This window comes from Salmo salar, chromosome 05 (assembly GCF_965601325.2).
Source record: "Salmo salar chromosome 05, fSalSal1, whole genome shotgun sequence".
In the NCBI taxonomy this organism is placed as follows: Eukaryota; Metazoa; Chordata; class Actinopteri; order Salmoniformes; family Salmonidae; genus Salmo; species Salmo salar.
Window position 1 is genome coordinate 32,800,617 of NC_138295.1, and position 22,726 is coordinate 32,823,342.

A 22,726-nucleotide genomic window follows, 5' to 3' on the forward strand; every position below is an offset into this window, starting at 1 on the left:
ACAAATGCGGAGCGCGGGCACAGATCGTACCGGCCTGTGAATGCGCACTGGCGACACAGTGCGCATCACCGCATAACACGGTGCTTGCGTCGTCACTCGCTCCCCACGGTAAGCACGGGGAGTTGGCTCAGGTCTCCAACCTGACTCTGACCCTCCCCGTTTGCTGGGGCTGCCTCTCGCACTTGCATCGTTGCTGTGACTGTTCCTCGTAACGTTTCCGTTCCTCCCTCGCTGTCTCCACCTGCTTCCATGGCAGGGTCTTATCCCCTGCCATTACCTCCTCCTATGTCCAGGACGTCCTCCACTCTCTACTTTCCCTGGCCCAGGATCCCTGCTCCTCCTGGACACGCTGCTTGGTTCTTTTGTGGTGGGAGATTCTGTCACGGCTGTCATAAGGAGGAGCGAACCAAAGTGCAGCGTAATTCTCGTTCCACATAATTCTTTATTAAACTGTGAAACTCTGCAATACATACAAAATAAACCTGAATAAACAAAACAACAAACCGTGACGCAGAGGTGAAAACATACACTACTCAAAATAAAAAACTAGAACAACCCAACATAGAAAAAACTAAACTAGAAAACCCCCCTGTCACGCCCTGACCTACTCTACCATAGAAAATAACAGCTTACTATGGTCAGGACGTGACATTATGCATCTAAGTTTGACTGTGACCTCTCCAGCTTGCTGACAATAAAGAGTGATTCATTCAATATTGACTTTGAGTATCCTGTGTAAGAATTTCCACAACAATTTGTCGTCATGAACTAGATCAGTGATTCCACCTGTGGAGCATCCCAGGGAAGGTCTGCAAGGGAGACACCGGTGCCGCATTCCCTAGTAGGAAAGCATAAGGGAATTTCCCGTCTGACCAAAGACGACGTGGACCAGCCCAGACCAGACTTTTACTGAGAGCTGCCCGGGGGAAGATACCAGATCTGCGAACTTCTGAGGGACAATTATTCTGTCAATTAATAAATTATGAAAAATAAAATTCAGGTGAGTAACGCATTAAAAGGTACCCATAGTCTTATAGAGAGAAGGATATTCACTAGTTTTATGAGAGGACGTAACGGTACCATGGAAAGCCCCGCTGACAGCTGTCTGTATATAAGGGCACAGGGCGAGACCCAGATGCAGACAAAGGAGGCAGATGGTTAGAGTCTCTGATATTTATTAGTATCCAAGGGGCAGGCAATAGAATGGTCGTGGACAGGCAAGAAGATCATAACAAGGTCAGAGTCCAGGAGGTACAGAGTGGCAGGCAGGCTCGAGGTCAGGCAGTATGGTCAGGCAGGCGGATTCAGAGTCAGGGCAGGCAAGGGTCAAAACCCAGGAGGACTAGTAAAAGAGAGATAAGAAAAAGCAGGAGCACGGGAAAAACACGCTGGTTGACTTGACAAGACGAACTGGCACAAAGAGACAGGAAACACAGAGATAAATCACCGGGGAAAATAAGCAACACCTGGAGGGGGTGGAGACAATCACAAGGACAGGTGAAACAGATCAGGGCGTGACACTGTAGGCATTTATAAGAAACGTCTATGTGGTCTGCAGCCACTACAAATAACACAAGGTATTTTTGAATACGTGGTGTTATTAAATATGTACAGGAGATACATATGGTGCATAGAAAGTAACAGCAAGAGAATCGTTGAAGATGTACATGGGTAATAAGGGAGATTATCGAGTGTGTTTGGGAATAGTACTAAGTGAATGTGGATGTGAAAGTTGTGTGATTGTGAGATATGACATATTAAGCTGATTGAAATATGGCTGATTGACATTTTTGGATGGATTGAAATTATTGATTGAAATTATTACTATTAAGATTGGAATTTGGATAATAAGATTCAAATTTGTATATTTTTGGAGCAAAACTCATGACGATGATTTCATTTCCATGATTAGCAGCATCTAAGCTGTCCAGTTTGAAGAGCTAAGACAGAATAGCAATATAAGGAATGGAAGATATATGACCAGGTCCTGCTACCATTATAACCTATACAGCTGTCAGATGTGGGCGTTAACAAGCAAGAACTGAGATGGAGAGAGAATAATGGAGAAAGGTCAAGGAAAGCTATTTTCATATAGAGGGAGGGGATTCTATACGTTATGAAAAGGCAGAATACTATAAAGGCAGGACTCTGTCATATGAGAATTTAGTATTTTTCATGGAAGGGCTCGGCTTTGCTACTTTGTCTTAAAGTCTATATTGAATTCACAAGATCTAGTAAGAGTGTTATATTTCTGAGTCAATATTCCACCACAATATTAAGCTGATTGAAATTTGCATAATAAGATTGATTGAAATGTGTATATTAAGCTGATAGGAATTTGGATAACAAGATTGAAATATGCATAATAATCTGATTGAAAATTGCATAATAAGAGATTGAAATTTAGCTAAAAATGTATGAGTGAATGAGTTAGAGGATAACGTCTCAGAAATCTCATACGTAACATGTCTCAGAGGATTACATGTCTCGATTAGTAACGAGGATAACATGATAACATGTCTCATTGGAGATAACATGATTACACGTCTCATTAGTAATGAGGGTAACATGACCTTAGATTACATGGGGATTACATGACTCATCAGTAGAGTTTGATGGTATAACGTTGTTATTGCAGACTTGTTACATGCTGCTGTGCGTTTAATTGCTAACCTTACTTTGCTACCTGACAACTTTACGTTTTTTTACTTTTTTATTACCGTTCAGTTTTTCCCTCACTCAATTTTTTTTTTTTTTCATTCAACTTTTTCACTCGCTTTATCTGGACGTGGTTCGTCAGGACCTCCACCAGCCGAAGCTAAGTAGTAACAATAACATGATGCCTTCTAATTGCAGCCGCTGTACTCATAATATACAGGAGAACGATCGCCTCACGGCGAGGATAGCTGTGCTGCAAGCCCAGCTTCAGACGCAATTGTTAGGCAAGGGTAATTTCAGTGTAGGAAAGGAAGAAACAGCGTCTGTGCCACCAGTAAGTACAGATAGTAGTATAAATCCCCTCGCACAGTCCCCGTAGCCGGACAACTTTCTCATGGCTTCTGGAGGGAAACGCTGTAGGAATGCTCAACCGGTGTCACTCATTCAGCCGACAGAAACTTTCAACCAGTACTCCCCATTAAGCAGCAAGTCAGAGGCCGAACCTTCTCTGGTCTCTTCTCCTCCCGTTACAGGGTCTGAGACGCCGAAGCCTCACACCATTAGCTCTGACAAATTGAAAACCCTAGTCATTGGCAACTCCATTACCCATAGTATTAGACTTAAAACGAATCATCCAGCGATCATACACTGTTTACTAGGGGGCAGGGCTACCGATGTTAAGGCTAATCTGAAGATGGTGCTGTCGAGTGTAGAGAGTATAGGGATATTGTTATCCACGTCGGCACCAACGCTGTTAGGATGAAACAGTCAGAGGTCACCAAGCGCAACATAGCTTCAGCGTGTAAATCAGCTAGAAAGATGTGTCGGCACCGAGTAATTGTCTCTGGCCCCCTCCCAGTTAGGGGGAGTGATGAGCTCTACAGCAGAGTCTCACAACTCAATCGCTGGTTGAAAACTGTTTTCTGCCCCTCCCAAAAGATAGAATTTGTAGATAATTGGCCCTCTTTCTGGGACTCACCAACAAACAGGACCAAGCCTGGCCTGTTGAGGAGTGACGGACTCCATCCTAGCTGGAGGGGTGCTCTCATCTTATCTACGAACATAGACAGGGCTCTAACTCCCCTAGCTCCACAATGAAATAGGGTGCAGGCCAGGCAGCAGGCTGTTTGCCAGCCTGCCAGCTTAGTGGAGTCTGCCACTAGCACAATCAGTGTAGTCAGGTCAGCTATCCCCATTGAGACCGTGTCTGTGCCTCGACCTAGGTTGGGCAAAACTAAACAGGGCGGTGTTCGCCTTAGTAATCTCACTGGAATAAAGACCTCCTCCATTCCTGCCATTATTGAAAGAGATTGTGATACCTTACATCTCAAAATAGTGCTACTTAATGTTAGATCCCTCACTTCCAAGGCAGTTATAGTCAATGAACTAATCACTGATCATAATCTTGATGTGATTGACCTGACTGAAACATGGCTTAAGCCTGATGAATTTACTGTGTTAAATGAGGCCTCACCTCCTGGTTACATTAGTGACCATATCCCCCGCGCATCCCGCAAAAGCGGAGGTGTTGCTAACATTTACGATAGCAAATTTCAATTTACAAAAACCCCCGCAGTTTTCGTCTTTTGAGCTTCTAGTCATGAAATCTATGCAGCCTACTCAATCACTTTTTATAGCTACTGTTTACAGGCCTCCTGGGCCATATACAGCATTCCTCACTGAGTTCCCTGAATTCCTATCGGACCTTGTAGTCATGGCAGATAATATTCACATTTTTGGTGACTTTAATATTCACATGGAAAAGACCACAGACCCACTCCAAAAGGCTTTCGGAGCCATCATCGACTGATTGGGTTTTGTCCAACATGCCTCCGGACCTACTCACTGCCACAGTAATACTCTGGACCTAGTTTTGTCCCATGGAATAAATGTTGTGGGTCTTAATGTTTTTCCTCATAATCCTGGACTATCAGACCACCATTTTATTACATTTGCAATCGCAACAAATTATCTGCTCAGACCCCAACCAAGGATCACCAAAAGTCGTGCTATAAATTCTCAGAAAACCCAAAGATTCCTTGATGCCCTTCCAGACTCCCTCTGCCTACCCACGGACGTCAGAGGACAAAAATCAGTTAACCACCTAACTGAGGAACTCAATTTAACCTTGTGCAATACCCTAGATGCAGTCGCACCACTAAAAACTAAAAACATTTGTCGTAAGAAACTAGCTCCCTGGTATACAGAAAATACCTGAGCTCTGAAGCAACCTTCCAGAAAATTGGAACGGAAATGGCGTCACACCAAACTGGAAGTCTTCCGACTAGCTTGGAAAGACAGTACCGTGCAGTATCGAAGAGCCCTCACTGCTGCTCGATCATCCTATTTTTCCAACTTAATTGAGGAAAATAAGAACAATCCAAAATGTATTTTTGATACTGTCGCAAAGCTAACTAAAAAGCAGCATTCCCCAAGAGAGGATGGCTTTCACTTCAGCAGTGATAAATTCATGAACTTCTTTGAGGAAAAAATCATGATCATTAGAAAGCAAATTACGGACTCCTCTTTAAATCTGCGTATTCCTCCAAAGCTCAGTTGTCCTGAGTCTGCATAACTCTGCCAGGTCCTAGGATCAAGGGAGACACTCAAGTGTTTTAGTACTATATCTCTTGACACAATGATGAAAATAATCATGGCCTCTAAAACTTCAAGCTGCTTACTGGACCCTATTCCAACTGCGTCTCTCACATGCCTACCCATGTGAGAGACGCAGACTCGGTCTCAACCTTTAAGTCTTTATTGAAGACTCATCTCTTCAGTAGGTCCTATGATTAAGTGTAGTCTGGCCCAGGAGTGTGAAGGTGAACGGAAACGTACTGGAGCAAAGAACCGCCCTTGCTGTCTCTGCCTGGCCGGTTCCCCTCTCTCCACTGGGATTCTCTGCCTCTAACCCTATTACAGGGGCTGAGTCACTGGCTTACTGGTGCTCTTCCATGCTGTCCCTGGGAGGGGTGCGTCACTTGAGTGGGTTGAGTCACTGACGTGGTCTTCCTGTCTGGGTTGGCGCCCCCCCTTGGGTTGTGCCGTGGCGGAGATCTTTGTGGGCTATACTCGGCCTTGTCTCAGGATGGTAAGTTGGTGGTTGAAGATATCCCTCTAGTGGTGTGGGGGCTGTGCTTTGGCAAAGTGGGTGGGGTTATATCCTGCTTGTTTGGCCCTGTCCGAGGGTATCATCGGATGGGGCCACAGTGTCTACTGACCCCTCCTGTCTCAGCCTCCAGTATTTATGCTGCAGTAGTTTATGTGTCGGGGGGCTAGGGTCAGTCTGTTATATCTGGAGTATTTCTCCTGTCTTATCCGGTGTCCTGTGTGAATTTAAGTATGCTCTCTCTAATTCTCTCTTTCTTTCTTTCTCTCTCTCGGAGGACCTAAGCCCTAGGACCAGGCCTCAGGACTACCTGGCATGATGACTCCTTGCTGTCCCCAGTCCACCTGGCCGTGCTGCTGCTCCAGTTTCAACTGTTCTGCCTGCGGCTATGGAACCCTGACCTGTTCACCAGACGTGCTACCTGTCCCAGACCTGCTGTTTTCAACTCTCTAGAGACAGCAGGAGCGGTAGAGATACTCTCAATGATCGGCTATGAAAAGCCAACTGACATTTACTCCTGAGGTGCTGACCTGTTGCACCCTCGACAACTACTGTGATTATTATTATTTGACCATGCTGGTTATTTATGAACATTTGAACATCTTGGCCGTGTTCTGTTATAATCTCCACCCAGCACAGCCAGAAGAGGACTGGCCACCCCTCATAGCCTGGTTCCTCTCTAGGTTTCTTCCTAGGTTTTGGCCTTTCTAGAGAGTTTTTCCTAGCCACCGTGCTTCTATGCCTGCATTGCTTGCTGTTTGGGGTTTTAGGCTGGGTTTCTGTTTCTGTACAGCACTTTGAGATATCAACTGATGTAAGAAGGGCTATATAAATACATTTGATTTGATTTGATTTGATATGTGGAGATATGAAAGGAGAAATTACTATTCCTGAATATGCTTTTAAATAGAACACTAGAGTGAATCTTCAAACCCCAGTATGAATAGAACACTGGTGTAGAGGAGGAATTGATGATGTAACACAAATGTATAATGGGCTACTAGAGATAAAGTAACATAATATTGAGTATAATGTGTTACTAGAGATGTGAGGAAGTAACAATAGCATTGATAGCTATTTTTGACTAACTTTGCTAGTAACAGTCATGGCAACATTGCCATCTCTCTAAAGTAAATTGTTTCCTACAAATTATTGGCCTACTTTAGCATTGTCATCGTATTTCCATGCCACTAAATTTGTGTAATTTAGACGAAACAGTCACATTAGCCTCCAAGGTGCCACCCATGTCTAGGGCACAAATAAATATTGGATGCAGCTATGGTGGTACAAGCTAACTCATGTCTGACTACAACAGTGTACTAACTAGCAGCAACACACTCAAACCAACCCAGGGCCATATCAAAACACGTCACCGTTAGTTGCATAGTGTAACTACGTCACTGAATCTAATAAAATCTGGAGGCAGTCAGTCTGTAAAGCATAGAATTAGTTTACAAATGAGATTATGTTATTTCTCGAGTTACATTATGTTTATAATTGAGGGATGATGACAATCATTGATCCTGTTTTTCTGTTAATCAAACTGCACAGTTGGGTGCCAGACTGATGCTCTGGTCATGAACGGATGCTGGGACCTACCAGAAGGAGCAAAAGTGGGTATCATAACATGTCCAGCAATGTGATTGTAATGGTTTAGCAACCTCCCAAAATAATTTAATTCACTGTTCACTTGCTATTTTCACAGCTTGTGACTCCCTTGTGACACCTCTAGTCAAGCTCGATTCTAATGAAAACAACATGAGGTCTCTGATAGTGGCCGTAGTTACTGCCCTGATGACACAGATGGCTTCATCAACAACAACAGGCACATTGTGTTATGTGAAAAGTTTTATAAAAAAAAATACCCGGCTTGATAAAATAGAAGGCTAATTCCCCAGCCAACCAGATACAGCTAGTAGATGTATTTTGGTTGTGAAGTGCGTTAGCAAAAGGCTTGGTCTTTTCTATAGAACAAAATACAATTTACCACTTGGCTGTCTATTATATCACCCTGTCACAGGCCCTCCCAGTCAACACCACCTCATAAGATTGCCGCTGCAGTTGTTCAAGAGATGTCCAGTTTTCAGCCGAACATGCAGCATAGAGAAGACCAGGAAGGGGGCCGTCATCAGATTCGTGCAGACATGCCCTCGCTGTGAGCGTTCCTATGAATGGATCAGTCAGCCACATGTTGGCGAGTATCCGGCCAGCAACCTTCACCTGTCAGCGACAACAGCTTTCACAGGCTCATCATTGGTCCAAATACAGAAGGTAACCCACTTCATTACTTTGATACATTTGAAAACCCAATTGTGAAACATAACATATGTAAACTTACATTATTTGTTGCTTATTTTCTGCTTCTTAGATGCATTTAATGTCCATGGGCTCTGGCAAAGACCTCACCTCCAGCCTCACCTCGTCTGCTCACCGACAGTCGTCGATGGTAGCGTAGGTAATATCTGACGCACAAACATATACCACAGTGCCTTCGGAAAATATTCAGACCCCTTGACTTTTTCCACTCTTTGTTACGTTCTAGCCTTATTCTTAAATGGGTTAAATCAAAAATAATCCCCAGCAATCTACACACAATACCCCATAATCACAAAGCGAAAACAGGTTTTTAGAAATGTTTGCACATTTATTTAAAAAAAATGTAAAATACCTTATTTACATAAGTATCCATTTAATGTTGGCTTCCGCTTGGCTTTCCATACAAATCCTTCCATTAAAAAAGGAACCTGGTTTTTAGTCACTTTCTCATTGTAAAAACAATGATGGTGAGATTAATGCTACCGCTATTCATGGTTGATTTATCTGTGCCTGCGTCTGCCACAAAGGCTACAGAAACATTGCCATGCATCCAATGTATTTAGTCAGGCAATGTCCACATTATTCTCACATATTTCAGAATGTAATAATCATTTTTATATCAAGGCCTAACAAATGCATTATTCTTAAAATGATAATGGCCTACTTTTTCTTTTACACTTTTTTGGGGGAGAGGGGTTCTATAGTAGGTCCTATATGTACAATTATAGAAACTATACAATTGTATTATATTGTGTTCCTTCAAAATTACAATTGAGTGCTTGAAATAGTCCCTGAAAGTCCTTGAATTTGACTTGTCAATGTCTTTATGAACCCTGCTTAAAGGATGTATAGTCCTAAGCCTATGTTGTTGTATAGGTGGAGTTATGGGCCAATTTGCATATATTCCCTTTTATTCCTCTAGTTTAGTACACATGTGGAACTGCATAAAAATCTTTTCTATTTTTCTTTCAAACCATTTTGGAATTTTGATCCCAATGTCAATCATTGGCCCAATTATTTATAGAAAGACCCTTATAGATGTTCAATATCTACTATGATGATAAAGGTTTATCTTGATTTTGTGTAACAGTACGAGAAATTCTGATGTGCTGAACTGCTAATAAGTTATGTATTTCAAGGCTGCTAGTGGTTAGCTAGTAGGGGTAAGACAGGGGTGTAAAAGGGGCTATGCTAATAACCTCAACGTTTTTATATTTTTTACATTTTTGCTGTGCCAAAATATGATTTAATAAACAATAGGACTCTGTATGATGTGGGTCTTCAATCTTACAGACAGTGACTTCACTCCTGCTCAAGTCACATTTTCAGTATTTGCGCCCCTTCCCCTTAGGCCTGGACTGTGATCCGGCGCTTCCGAGTGAGTGTATGGCGTGTTGTTCTGGTTTGGTGTCTGCTCTGCTACTTACAGATCCACCCGGTTGCAGCGATAGAGAGAACCACTGACATCAACCAGGTAAGAACATTATGTCTTTCTGTAGATTTCTCCAAAATCCAGTGTGGTCGCCCGGCAGTGGGTTTCATCCTTGTCTCACCCACCTCCAGCTCTGGTAGGTCTCAAGCAGCCCGGTCGTAGAAGATGTCTCAACAGAAGGCGTTGCGCTGCTGTCCAAGTTTTCGGGGTGTGTTCCTCCACTGTAAGATGGCTTTCCAGGGGTCGTGTCCGTTATGCAAGGCCTTGCGTAACAGTTTTTTTACAACCTTGACAGCTGACTCTGCCTTGACATTTGCCAATGGGAGCTTTGGAAAGGAGGTCAAACTCCCATTCAGAGGTGAAACGCTTGAACTGTGCAATGAGTTGTCTGCCATTGTCCGTGATGACCTTGCCAGGCTGACCTTGCCTTGCGAACTGTGCCTTGCAGCGCTTTATGACTGTCTCTGCAGACAAGTCAGGGAGCAGTTCAATCTCCCAAAAGTCAGAGTAGTGATCAACGATGAGAAGATCGTACTTTTGTCTGTGACTGAATAACCATGCTGACGATCTGCAAGGGCCTTGTGGGTAATTCTTGCAACATCATGGTTTCATTTTTGTAACGGCCGTCGTAGTGAATGGACCAAGGCGCAGCGGGTTGAGTGCTCATTTTTTACTTTTATTGAACACTTGAACAAAAACAAGAAAATGAACGACAGCTAGACAGTTTTGCAGGCTAACACACAGCAATGCAAAAACAACTTCCCACAAAAGACAGGTGGAAAAAGGGCTACCTAAGTATGGCTCCCAATCAGCGGCAACGATGTACAGCTGTCCCTGATTGAGAGCCATACCAGGCCAACACAAAGAAATACACAACATAGATAGGAATATAGAAATAGAAAATATAGAACATACATAAAACCCCGAAACACACAAAACAAACACACCCCTGCCACGTCCTGACCTAACAACAATAACAAAATGACAGCTTTACTGGTCAGGATGTGACAATTTTGCTGTTCATGCGCCTGCTCATCGCATGTGGTACAGCTGCTGACAAAGTCTTTCATTTCTGCCTGCATGTTTGGCCAGTATAATGTTTTGCGTGCTTGGCGGGAGCATGCATCACCTCCAATGTGACTGGAGTGCCAGAAGCTTCACATCGTGGTCGTGTTCTGGTTCTTCGTCAGTGTCACCGCAGCCTACCATCAGGATGTCATCAACGATGGGTTCAATCCCCTTGAGCAAGACAGTAATTCGTGCTGCTTCCGTTGGTCAACCCTGGGCACCACGGAGACACCAAACGGGAGCTTGAGCCAACGTTTTTCGACCCCAGCATATTGGATGACTGTCATTCATATTCCATTCACCCTTCTCAATGTAACATCGATAGGTTTAGGCAATTACATGATAATCGAAGTTGCTCTATATGCATCATGAGGTTGCTACAACCTAGCCTACAAAGCCTACAGGTCGAGAGACAAATTGGAGTCTTGCAGACTCTTGCCTGCATCTAGCTTATCTGGGTGTGATCATTAGTCCACACAGTTGAAAAAAGGAACGAGAGTTTCTATTGGACAAATTGAGGTAGGTCCATCCCCATTTCGTTACATTTGCTTCTGTTTAAGAAATGTTTGCAACAGAATCGATTCCTTCTCGCGTCCTTCTCGCATCTACGTGCTCTCCTCCTCTCACCTTTTCCTTTTGCTTGTGGACTTCAGTGCACAACACAACAGCTGTCTGTGACCCTTTCTAAAAAAAACTATCCAAGCCAAACCTTCATACCATAACTGCTAAGCTCAACACAATCTACATTGTTGTCACCATATTAGGGAAGGATCGAACTTTAAAGGATGGCTACCTGGAGGAAAATGGGGGAAGGTCATGCTTGTTCAATTTCAATCAAGGGGAGTTTTTTTTTTTATCTAGAGGGTCATTCAGATTCAGATCAACATTATTATCCCACCAGAGGGAAATTCATTTGGTCATGTGCTTAAAAAGACGGCACATAAAACATAAAGACACAGAAACTACACAATAGAATTAATGTAATTCATAATTGATTGAATTTATATATTTCTCAGTGTTTTATGTAAGTTACTTATTAGGCTATATATCGATGTGCGCCCGATGCCACCCCTCATCTCTGATTCTCCTCTGGGCGCGCAATATCAAGTGTGCCTATTGGCTATTTACAGTAGTGTGGTCTCAATGAAAAGATCCATAGCTTGCAAAGAGTTGCAAAGAAAAAGCCATATCTCAAACTGGCCAATAAAAATAAAAGATTAAGATGGGCAAAAGAACACAGACACTGGACAGAGGAACTCTGCCTAGAAGGCCAGCATCCCAGAGTCGCCTCTTCACTGTTGACGTTGAGACTGGTGTTTTGCGAGTACTATTTAATGAAGCTGCCAGTTGAGGACTTGTGAGGCATCTGTTTCTCAAACTAGACACTCTAATGTACTTGTCCTCATGCTAAGTTGTGCACCAGGGCCTCCCACTCCTCTTTCTATTCTGGTTAGAGACAGTTTGCGCTGTTCTGTGAAGGGAGTAGTACACAGCGTTGTACGAGATCTTCAGTTTCTTGGCAATTTCTCGCATGGAATAGCCTTCATTTCTCAGAACAAGAATAGACTGAGTTTCAGAAGAAAGGACTTTGTTTCTGGCCATTCTGAGCCTGTAATCAAACCCACAAATGCTAATACTCCAGATACTCAACTAGTCTAAAGAAGGCCAGTTGTATTGCTTATTTAATCAGAACAACAGTTTTCAGCTGTGCTAACATAATTGCAAAAGGGTTTTCTAATGATCAATTAGCCTTTTAAAATGATAAACTTGGATTAGCTAACACAACGTGCCATTTGAACACAGGAATGATGGTTGCTGATAATGGGCCTCTGTACGCCTGTGTAGATATTCAATACAAATAAGGCGTTTCCAGCTACGATAGTCATTTACAACATTAACAATGTCTACACTGTATTACTGATCAATTTGATGTTATTTTAATGTACAAAAAATTTGCTTTTCTTTCAAAAACAAGGACATTTCTAAGTGACCCCAAACTTTTGAACGGTAGTATACATGGGTGGTCTGTCTGAAGAATAAATCAAAAGAATACATTATAATACATGTTGACATTTAATGTTCCTCTGCACAAAGTTCCAAAACACAGCATGTTAAATAATGTTTAAAATATCACAACAGGTTACAATTGACACACGTTGTTGGAATCTGAGCATAATTCCAAACCTTCACAAAGCCAGCTTTTGAATACACAGTAGTAATGTGTCACTCTTTAAGAAATGATGCTCATATACGCTACACACACACTCGCGTTGAACACTGTAAGACTCTTCTTCATGATGTAGCTTAAGTCTTTCTTAATCTCTCTGAATGTCTCTCCTTTGGTCTTTTCAATGTATCTTTAGCATTAGCTTAAGCCTGCGCTTCAACTAACACTGCAACTTCTCTTTCCTCTCTCTCTTTCTCTTTCTCTCCCTCCACCGCTGAGCTCGCCTCGCTTTCTTTCTCTTTCCCATCTTTTCCTTTGTTCTCCCCTCCCACGCTCTCCTCCTCTTTCTTCTCTGTAGTGGTTTCTACCTCTCCGTCGGTCATCTTTTCACTCTTCTTTTCCTCTGCTGTGTCCTTCTTCTCCTTGTCCTTCTTCTCCATCTCTATTTTGGAGAGGTGATGACAGAGGGCCTGGACGTAGGTGAACACACACATAGGATCTGGTCTGTTCCCCATCAGAAGCATATCACCAACCTCCAACAGGGGGTAGCAGTCAGCCATGGTCCTGAGAGAGAGAGAGAGAGAGAGAGAGAGAGAGAGAGAGAGAGAGGAGAGAGAGAGAGAGAGAGAGAGAGAGAGAGAGAGAGAGAGAGAGAGAGAGAGAGAGAGAGAGAGAGAGAGGAGAGAGAGAGAGAGAGAGAGAGAGAGAGAGAGAGAGAGAGAGAGAGAGAGAGAGAGAGAGAGAGAGAGAGAGAGAGAGAATGATTACTTTACAACACACACACTCAGACACAAACACACACACACACAGCTTCGTACTCTGCTGTGTTGAAGGCCAGGGTGAAGTTCTTCTCTCTCTCAGATGCGTTCAGGGCTGAGAAGTCAAAAGCATCTGGGAAGAAGCGATGGATGAGTGCACAGAACGCCAGCCCATCACACCATGAAGATGAGAAGTTCTCTATGGAAACGCCCTGGGAAAGAGAGGGTGGCAAGCAGGGTTATGGTTCCCCAGATGTCACTTCTTATGTCTCTTGTGCATGACCATGACCATCCCCTCACCTCATAGTTGCGTGTTTTGTTGGCACACCATGAAAGCACTTTCTGTTTGATTGATGCCCCACTTGCCACAGCCATAGATGATCTCTGAAGTTTGAAGTTGCAGACAACGGGTGTCCTTAAAATAAGTCAAAAGACAAATACAACTCTCCCCATTAACATGTTGTTATATTAATACAGATTCTATATTTAATTATACACATTGGAACACATTATACATGTCATAACTTACTCAGGTGCATTTTGCTGGAACTTTGCTATGATGTCATTTTTTCTGGACATCCGGGCAGAGCGGGCAGAGTTCCGGGGTCGGGCCACAGAGGGCGCTGCAGAGGATGGAGTAGAGGCGGTGGGATTCAAGCCACTCTTTCTTTTGGTCTTCCCTTGCTTCTCCACCTCCTTGCTTTTCTCTTTAACCTTTCCTCCTCCTGCCCCTTCCTTTTCTTTTACTGGTTTGCTCTTGTTCTCTGGTGCCTTCCCTCCCTCTGCCTCTCCCTTACCTGCCTCTCCCTTCCCTCCCTCTCCCTCTCCTTTCCCTGCCACTCCCTTCCCTGCCTCTCCCTTCCCTCCCTCTCCCTCTCCTTTCCCTGCCACTCCCTTCCCTGCCTCTCCCTTCCCTGCCTTTATTTTTCTGTCTTTCCTCTTCTCTTCATCTCCTTTTCTCTTTTCTATTTTTCCCCCCTTCCCCTCTTTCCTGGCATTGTTTTCTCCCCCCTTCTCTTTGTCCTCTTTCAGCTCCTCTTTCTTTTTCTCAATCTCTCCATTCTTGACCACCTCTTGTCCCTTCCTATTCTTGTGCTCCTCCATCTCTATCTCCCCCTCTCCGTTCACCAATTTGGGGTCTTCTGTTTCTCCGGTGTCTGCACCATGACACGGCCCTTCCTCACCCTTACAAGTCTCTTCACCATTAACCTCATTGGTGTTGGTTACTGGCTGAGACTCCTCTATGTTTCCAATGCTAGCCCCTGTTGCCTGTTCTGGAGTTTTCGCCCTATTAGCTCCTGACTTGACCCCATGACCTCCCACTGTGTCCTCCGCCAGGTGCTCTCTCTTCGGGGGGTCACACTCCTGGACTGGAGCTTCTCTCTCTGTCTGAGAGACAAACCAGATAAGATTACAATTGGCGATTCTGAGCACTTGAGGTAGTTTTGGTTAGGGTTATAGGACGTAACTGTTGTCAGAGAACTGATTTTAAATCAGTTGTTGAGGGGAGAGACTATGTAAAGTGACATTATGCATAGTTAAGTACCAAAATAGGAAATTAGTCTGCTTCACTCCAGGGAATCCCCATAGTAACTTTGGTGCCCACAACACATGCCCCCGGCAGTGCAGAGTTGTTTATGGCTGCAATATTACACACATGTTTATCATAATGTTTCATGACTTTAACAAGTTACAACTGAAACCTATTACATGTTTATGTTGTTTTTATGTTCAACCTACTTTTAAGATGTATAACGTCGCAGATTATACAGTATGTTGGATTTATGTTAGGTAAGTGCACTTGAGGAACTGTCCCAGGTGTCACTCCTGGTCATGTTTCAGGGTAGTGACTCATCAGTGGAAATAGGATGGACACACATGTACGTGTGTGTGTGTGTGTGTGTGTGTGTTGAGAGCGAGAGAAAGGCAGCAACATTCCTGTGCCAGAATTTGGCACAGGAACAGGTGTTGCCCAGCCATGACCACCACCAACCCCTCCCACTATCTTCGCTCCAAATATGACATTGGACCACATCGTAAATACATCTAACTACTCAGCCACCTCATGGTGAAGCTACATGGCTCATGTTGTATGTGTTTTTGTTTCTTGAAAAAAGTGTGTATTTCTTTGTCCGTAGGTGGTCGAGGTTTGTCTCTGTATGCATATTGTCTTGGGGTTGTCTATATCTGTTTTTGGGTATGTTTCCTTCATCAACACACACACCTGATTATTGTTGTTGTCCTCCATCTGGTTGGCTCTTGCATCGTTCCCAGAATCCTCCTGGTGGAGTGATACATTGTCCATGGTTTGGTGGACTTCCTTTGTCTGTTTGTCCAACTTCTTCTGAAACATAAAGTCAAATCAGACTCTTCCTTTCCAAGGTTATTGAATTGCTCCTGATCATTCAATATCTATGTTCATTCAACGTCCGTTCCATCAATCAGTGTAGCCTCAAAGTTCTAGGCAGAAATCTCTCTTGCTCTCTCTTTTGCTCTCTTTCTCTTTACGTCTGTGTCTCTGTCTGTCTATATCTCTCTGTCAGTGCTCTCTGGTATGTGGTTAGTGAGTGCCCCCTGCACCCCTCCAGCCTTCACTAGGATTCCAAGTCACTTTATCTGACCTTTAGAACAACACAGGTTCCAGAAATAGAGCTAGTGACATCGGTACAGTCCAACAGCCAGGACAGCTGCATCTGCTCTGGAAACCATGGGTACACAGATACATACACACACAAACATGCATAAGTACACACATGTATACGTGTGTGCAAATACACATATACATAGACAGACAGACACACACACACACAAACACTCACACACACACACACATACACAGAGACACACTCATATTATACTCTCAAGTCAAGCCCTAGCAAACAGATTTGCATACTTGGGAATCTACTCAAATTAAATTGAATTCTTACCCTGATCCCAATGACCCTAATGGCCTATTTAATCTCAAAGTAAATGCAGTCATTCAGATATTAGAGTTAACAGAAATAGTAACAATCAATACAGTTCAAAGTTCCACACACATACATGGAGTCCAAGACATACAGAGACCAACACTTCCACATACACGTGCAGTGAATCTTTGATGTTGATAAAAGCTATTAAGTCAGTGTCTACTTCTGTCTGTTCTGTTTGTCTTAACACCTCTCTCTCTTTCTGTTTTTCTGGCTCTCAATACAGTGTTAATAAACTGCAGCGACCAGTGAATCAGTAGGTGTGAATATACTCTCTCTCTCTCTCTCTCTCTCTCTCTCTCTTCTTCATAGCAGAATGCTAATGTCCTGTAATGTCCAACCAGATTCGTACCGATATACAGTGGGGTTCATAATCAAATAGAAAATTATATTATTTTATACTAATACAATTGCTCAGAGAAAAATCTAAAAAAGATAAGGGTCAAAAGTATTACTTCAGCACTCTGTCCTTGCGAGGGTAACAACACACCCCAACAAATTATGAGATTGGAGAACACGTTGGGAGGGATCTTAGACCATTCCTCCATGCAGAATCTTTCCAGATCTTTGATATCCTTCGTCTGCGCTCATGGACTGACCTCTTCAATTCAAACCACAGGTTTTCAATGGGGTTCAAGTCCGGAGACTAAGATGGCCATTGGAAAATGTTGATTTTATGGTTAACCATTTCTTTGTGGATTTTGATTAGTGATTGTGGTTATTGCCTTGCTCGAAGATCCACTTCCTGATGATTTTTTGTTTTGTTGTTTTTCATCAGAAATGATTGCTTATAGGTCGCAGTTGTAAATGAGAACTTGTTCTCAACTGGCCTACCTGGTTAAATAAAGGTGAAAAAAAATATATATATAGGTACCTTCATGTATGTGTAAAATATTCCTTTTCTCAGATGTTTTAATTTATAGATTTTAGGTACATTTTAGTGAAGTAAAATAGTTTTCAGGCAAAATGATATATATTCATTGTTTGGCCTAAATGGAATGTTCGTTTCCTGTATATTTAATATGTGGTTGTCTCACCTAGCTATCATAAGATGTTTTTATTTATTTAACCTTTATTTAACTAGGCAAGTCAGTTAAGAACAAATTCTTATTTACAATGACGGCCTACCAGGGAACAGTGAGTTATCTGCCTTGTTCAGGGGCAGAAAGACAGATTTTTACCTTGTCAGCTCAGGGATTCGATCCAGCAACCTTTCGGTAACTGGCCCAATGCTCTAACCACTAGGCACTAACTGTAAGTTGCTCTGGATAAGAGCACCTGCTAAAGGACTAAAGTGTCAAACGTAAACGCAGTGTTGGAAAAAGTAGAGTAAAAGTAAAGATACCTTAATAGAAAATGACTCAAGTAAAAGTGAAAGTCACCCAGTAAAATACTATTTGAGTAAAAGTCTAAAAGTATCTGGTTTTAAATTTACTTAAGTACAGTGGAGGAAAAAGTTCTCAATTATACTTGAGTAAAAGTAGGAAGTAAAAGTAAATGCTATACATCAAATTCCTTATATCAAGCAAACCAGATGGCACAATTGTCTTGTTTTTTTAATTTACGGACAGCCAGGGGCACACTCCAACACTCAGGCATTATTTATAAACGCAGCATGTGTGTTTAGTAAGTCCGCCAGATCAGAGGCAGTAGGGATGACAATGTGTTATATTGACAGGTCTGTGAATTGTACCATATTGCTGTCCTGCCTGAGCCTTCGAAATGTAACTAGTACTTTTGGGTGTCAGGGAAAATGTATGGGAGTGTCACGTCCTGACCAGCAGATGGAGCTGTTGTAGTAGTTTTGGGGTCAGGACGTGGCAGTCTTGTGTGTGTGATTGTTCTGTGTTGGTCTTGTGACTCCTGATCAGGAACAGCTGGGGATCGTTGTTCCTGATTGGGAGTCATATATGTAGGAGTATGTTTGTCACTTGGTTTTGTGGGTAGTTGTTTTTGCACTGCGTTGGTGAGCCTGCAAAACATGTTTAGGGTCGTGGTTATCATTTATTGTTTTGTCAAGTGGATGCTTTACTCTTTTTTTGTTAATTAAAATATGAGTATCCACAACTCCGCTGCATTTTGGTCTTCCCTGCAACACAACGAAGGATTTTGTGACAGGGAGTACATATTTTCTTTAGGAATGTAGTGGAGTAAAAGTTGACAAAAATATATAAATTAAAGTAGGCTACAGATACCCGACAAAATGATTTACTTATTAAGTAATACTTTAAAATATTTATTCTTTGTGACTTTACACCACTGAGTAAATGTTTTAAATACAGATCTCATCAAGATTGGAATGCTGTGAACCAAGAGGTTGTGAGTTTAAATCCCAAGTGAGGACATGTTGACTACTAATTACTGTATAAATGAACATGCACAATGTAATCATGTCAACGTGTGTGAAATATGTACTTTGAAAACATTGTAGGTTAAAAGCACTGTGTGTGTGTGTGTAACTAGTTCCACAGCCTTTTTTGGCGGTAAATTGCCAAAATTGTAATTTGTAGTTGAATAAACATATGAGACAATTTGAGCAAACACATAATTTCAAGTTGACAGCCTTTTTGCCTCCATTTTCTCATGTTGGAGGTAAGTTGGCCAAACTAAAATTGTGAAATTCAGGTAACACTTTGTCCGAAAAGTTGAGTAAACAAATAAAAGCCTGTGGAAGCAGTTACTTAATTTTACAGTGTATTATCTCTGTCACTGTTGTGGAATCATCACACACTCTGGATCTGATTTGTGCAGATAGAAATGATCTACCGCTCTTAGACTTGCTTTAAATGAGAATGACAGATCTATAACACACATTTCTATGTGAATTTGGTCAGGTTGCCCAAAAGGTTACATATAGCAGCTTTAACTTAGCTAACGTTAGCTAGATAGCTAAAAGACATTAACCAGCTAAAAGTCCATAAGCTAGCAAGCTAAATATCCATAGTTATCTAACTAGTTAGCTAATGTTACGTCATGGGCTTAAAAAAGATTGCCAAAACAAAGGGGGATGAGCAAGCAACATGCAAATCCTGTTGCATTAATATGAACTTCATAATTAAAGTTATTCAAGTTTTATTGAGGTATGCTTCCACTCGCTAGTCAGTATTATCATCTAGTCTTATTCAGTGGCAATTTTAGCATGTAAATCATGGTGGGGCAAACAAGTTCTCATTTACAACTGCGACCTGGCAAAGATAATGCAAAGCAGTGTGACAAAAACAACAACACAGAGTTACACATGGGATAAACAAACGTGCAGTCAATAACACAATAGACAAATCTGTATACAGTGTGTGCAAATGAAGTAAGGAGGTAAGGCAATAAATAGGCCATAGTCGTGAAGTAATTACAATTGAGCAAATTAACACTGGAGTGATAGATGTGCAGAAATACTGGTAGAAATACTGGTGTGCAAAAGAGCAGAAAAACAAAAATAAATGTGGGGATGAGGTAGATAGTTGGATGGGCTATTTACAGATGGGCTGTGTACAGCTGCAGCGATCGGTAAGCTGCTCTGACAGCTGATGCTTAAAGTTAGTGAGGGAGATATAAGTCTCCAACTTCAGTGATTTTTGCAATTCGTTCCAGTCATTGGCGGAAGAGAACTGGAAAGAAAGGCGGCCAAAGGGGTGTTGGCTTTGGGGATGACTAGTGAAATATACCTGCTGGAGCGTGTGCTACGGGTGGGTGTTGCTATGGTGACCAGTGAGCTGAGATAAGGCGGAGCTTTACCTAGCAGAAACTTATAGATGACCTGAAGGACTCAGACTCTGGTCTGACGAAACCAAGATTGAACACTTTGGCCTGAATGTCAAGTGTCACGTCTGGAGGAAACCTGGTGAATATGTAGCGAGGACCAGCCAATGAGAGCATACAGTGGTGGGTAGTGTATGGGGCTTTGGTGACAAAACGGATGGCATCCAATTTGCTGAGTAGAGTGTTGGAGGCTATTTTGTAAATGACATCGCCGAAGTCAAGGATCGGTAGGATAGTCAGTTTTACGAGTGTATGCTTGGCAGCATGAGTGAAGGAGGCTTTCTTACAAAATAGGAAGCCGATTCTAGATTTAATTTTGGATTGGAGATGATTAATATGAGTCTGGAAGGAGAGTTTACAGTCTAACCAGACACCTGGGTATTTATAGTTGTCCACATATTCTAAGTCAGAACTGTCCAGAGTAGTGATGTTAGTCGGACGGGCGGGTACAGGCAGCGATCGGTTGAAGAGCATGCATTTCTATTTACTAGCATTTAAGAGCAGTTAAGAGTCCACGGAAGGAGTGTTGTATGGCATTGAAGCTCGTTTGTTAACACGGTGTCCAAAGAAGGGCCAGATGTATACAGAATGGTGTCGTCTTCGTAGAGGAAGAATCACCCACAGCAAGAGCGACATCATTGATATATACAGAGAAAAGATTCGGCCTGAGAATTGAACCCTGTGGCACCCCCATAGAGACTGCCAGAGGTCGGGACAACAGGCCCTCCGATTTGACACACTGAACTCTATCTGAGAAGTAGTTTGTGAACCAGGCGAGGCAGTCATTTGAGAAACCAAGGCTGTTTAGTCTGCCGATAAGAATACTGTGATTGACAGAGTCGAAAGCCTTGGCCAAGTCGATGAAGACTGCTGCACAGTACTGTCTTTTATCGATGGCGGTTATGATATCGTTTAGGACCTTGAGCGTGGCTGAGGTGCACCCGTGACCAGCTCGGAAACCAGATTGCATAGCGGAGAAGGTATGTTGGGATTCGAAATGGTCGTGATCTGTTTGTTCACTTGGCTTTCGAAGACTTTAGAAAGACAGGGCAGGATGGATATAGGTCTGTAACAGTTTGGGTCTAGAGTGTCTCCCCCTTTGAAGTGGGGGATGACCGTGGCTGCTTTCCAATCTTTAGGAATCTCAGACGAGTCAAAAGAAAGTTTGAACAGACTAGTAATAGGGGTTTCAACAATGGTGGCAGATAATTTTAGGAAGAGAGGGCCCAGATTGTCTAGCCCAGCTGATTTGGAGGGATCCAGATTTTGCAGCTCTATCAGAACATCAGCTGTCTGGATTTGGGTGATGTGGTATGCATGCCAGCAAAGCCACTACACAACACAACACTAAATAACACATTAATTGCACTGTAACATTGACAAACGGTGCCCACAAACTGTTAGGGCCTACATAAAGCTGTCCCAACAACAGAGCTTTTTTTTCAGCACCATGGAGTCAAATCCTTACCACCGCTACACCTGGCAATCAGCTGAACCTTGTCTGGCAGCGAAACAGTTAATTCAGCCTCATTAACTGCCTTTTTAAAAAACATACAGTGCATTCGGAAAGTATTCAGAGCCCCTGACTTTTTCCATATTTTGTTATGTCACAGCCTTATTCTAAAATGCATTAAATCATTTTTTCCCCCTCATCAATCTGCACACTTTACCCCATAATGACAAAGCAAACACAGATTTTTTTTTAAATGTTTGCACATTTATTTATTTTTTTAAAAGACTGAAATTTGACATTTTCGTAAGTATTCAGACCCTTTACTCACTACTTTGTTGAAGCACCATTGGCAGCGATTAAAGCCTTGAGTCTTCTTGTGTATGACGCTACAAGACTGGTGCACCTGTATATATGGAGTTTCTCTCATTCTTCTCTGCAGATCCTCTCAAGCTCTGTCAGGTTGGATGGGGAGCTTCGCTGCAAATCTATTTTCAGGTCTCTCCAGAGATGTTTGATCGGGTTCAAGTTTGGGCTCTGGCTGGGCAACTCAAGGACATTCAGAGACTTGTCCCGAAGCCAATTCTGCATTGTCTGGCTGTGTGCTTAGGGTCGTTGTCCTGTTGGAAGGTAAACCATCGCCCCAGTCTGAGGTACTGAGCGCTCTGGAACAGGTTTTCATCAAGGATCTCTCTGTACTTTGCTCTGTTTATCTTTCCCTCAATCCTGACTAGTCTCCCAGTCCCTATCGCTGAAAAACATTTTACATTTACATTTTAATCATTTAGCAGACACTCTTATCCAGAATGACTTACAGTAGTGAATGCATACATTTCATAAATTTTATCTCCGTACTGGTCCCCCGTGGGAATCAAACCCACAACCCTGGCGTTGCAAACACCATGCTCTTCCAACTGAGCCACACGGGACATCCAAGCAGCATAATGCTGCCACCACCATGCTTCACCGTAGGGATGGTGCCAGGTTTCCTCCATACGTGACGCATGGCATTCAGGCCAAAGAGTACAATCTTGGTTTCGTCA

General features: G+C 42.7%; 1 protein-coding gene across 1 annotated transcript; it reads right to left on the minus strand.

The window, feature by feature from the left end:
- Positions 1 to 12,637: 12,637 nt before the first annotated feature.
- On the minus strand, positions 12,638 to 16,059 carry LOC106604657 (uncharacterized). Its single transcript, XM_045718085.2, has 5 exons — positions 15,733 to 16,059; positions 14,038 to 14,897; positions 13,809 to 13,923; positions 13,569 to 13,720; positions 12,638 to 13,314 (listed from the first exon to the last, which is right to left on the minus strand). The coding sequence occupies exons 1-5, from the start codon at positions 15,859 to 15,861 to the stop codon at positions 12,954 to 12,956; spliced, it is 1,617 nt and encodes a 538-aa protein (XP_045574041.2). The 5' UTR covers positions 15,862 to 16,059; the 3' UTR covers positions 12,638 to 12,953.
- Between the last annotated feature and the right edge of the window lie 6,667 nt (positions 16,060 to 22,726).

Bases quoted from the DNA above. Each gene is read 5' to 3' on its own strand.
- LOC106604657 (XM_045718085.2), bottom strand. From the start codon at position 15,861: ATGTTTCAGAAGAAGTTGGACAAACAGACAAAGGAAGTCCACCAAACC. The intron at 14,898-15,732 runs GTGTGTGTGTTG...TTTGTCTCTCAG, and splicing joins AGGACAACAACAATAATCAG to ACAGAGAGAGAAGCTCCAGT. The intron at 13,721-13,808 runs GTGAGGGGATGG...TCTCTTTCCCAG, and splicing joins ACAAAACACGCAACTATGAG to GGCGTTTCCATAGAGAACTT.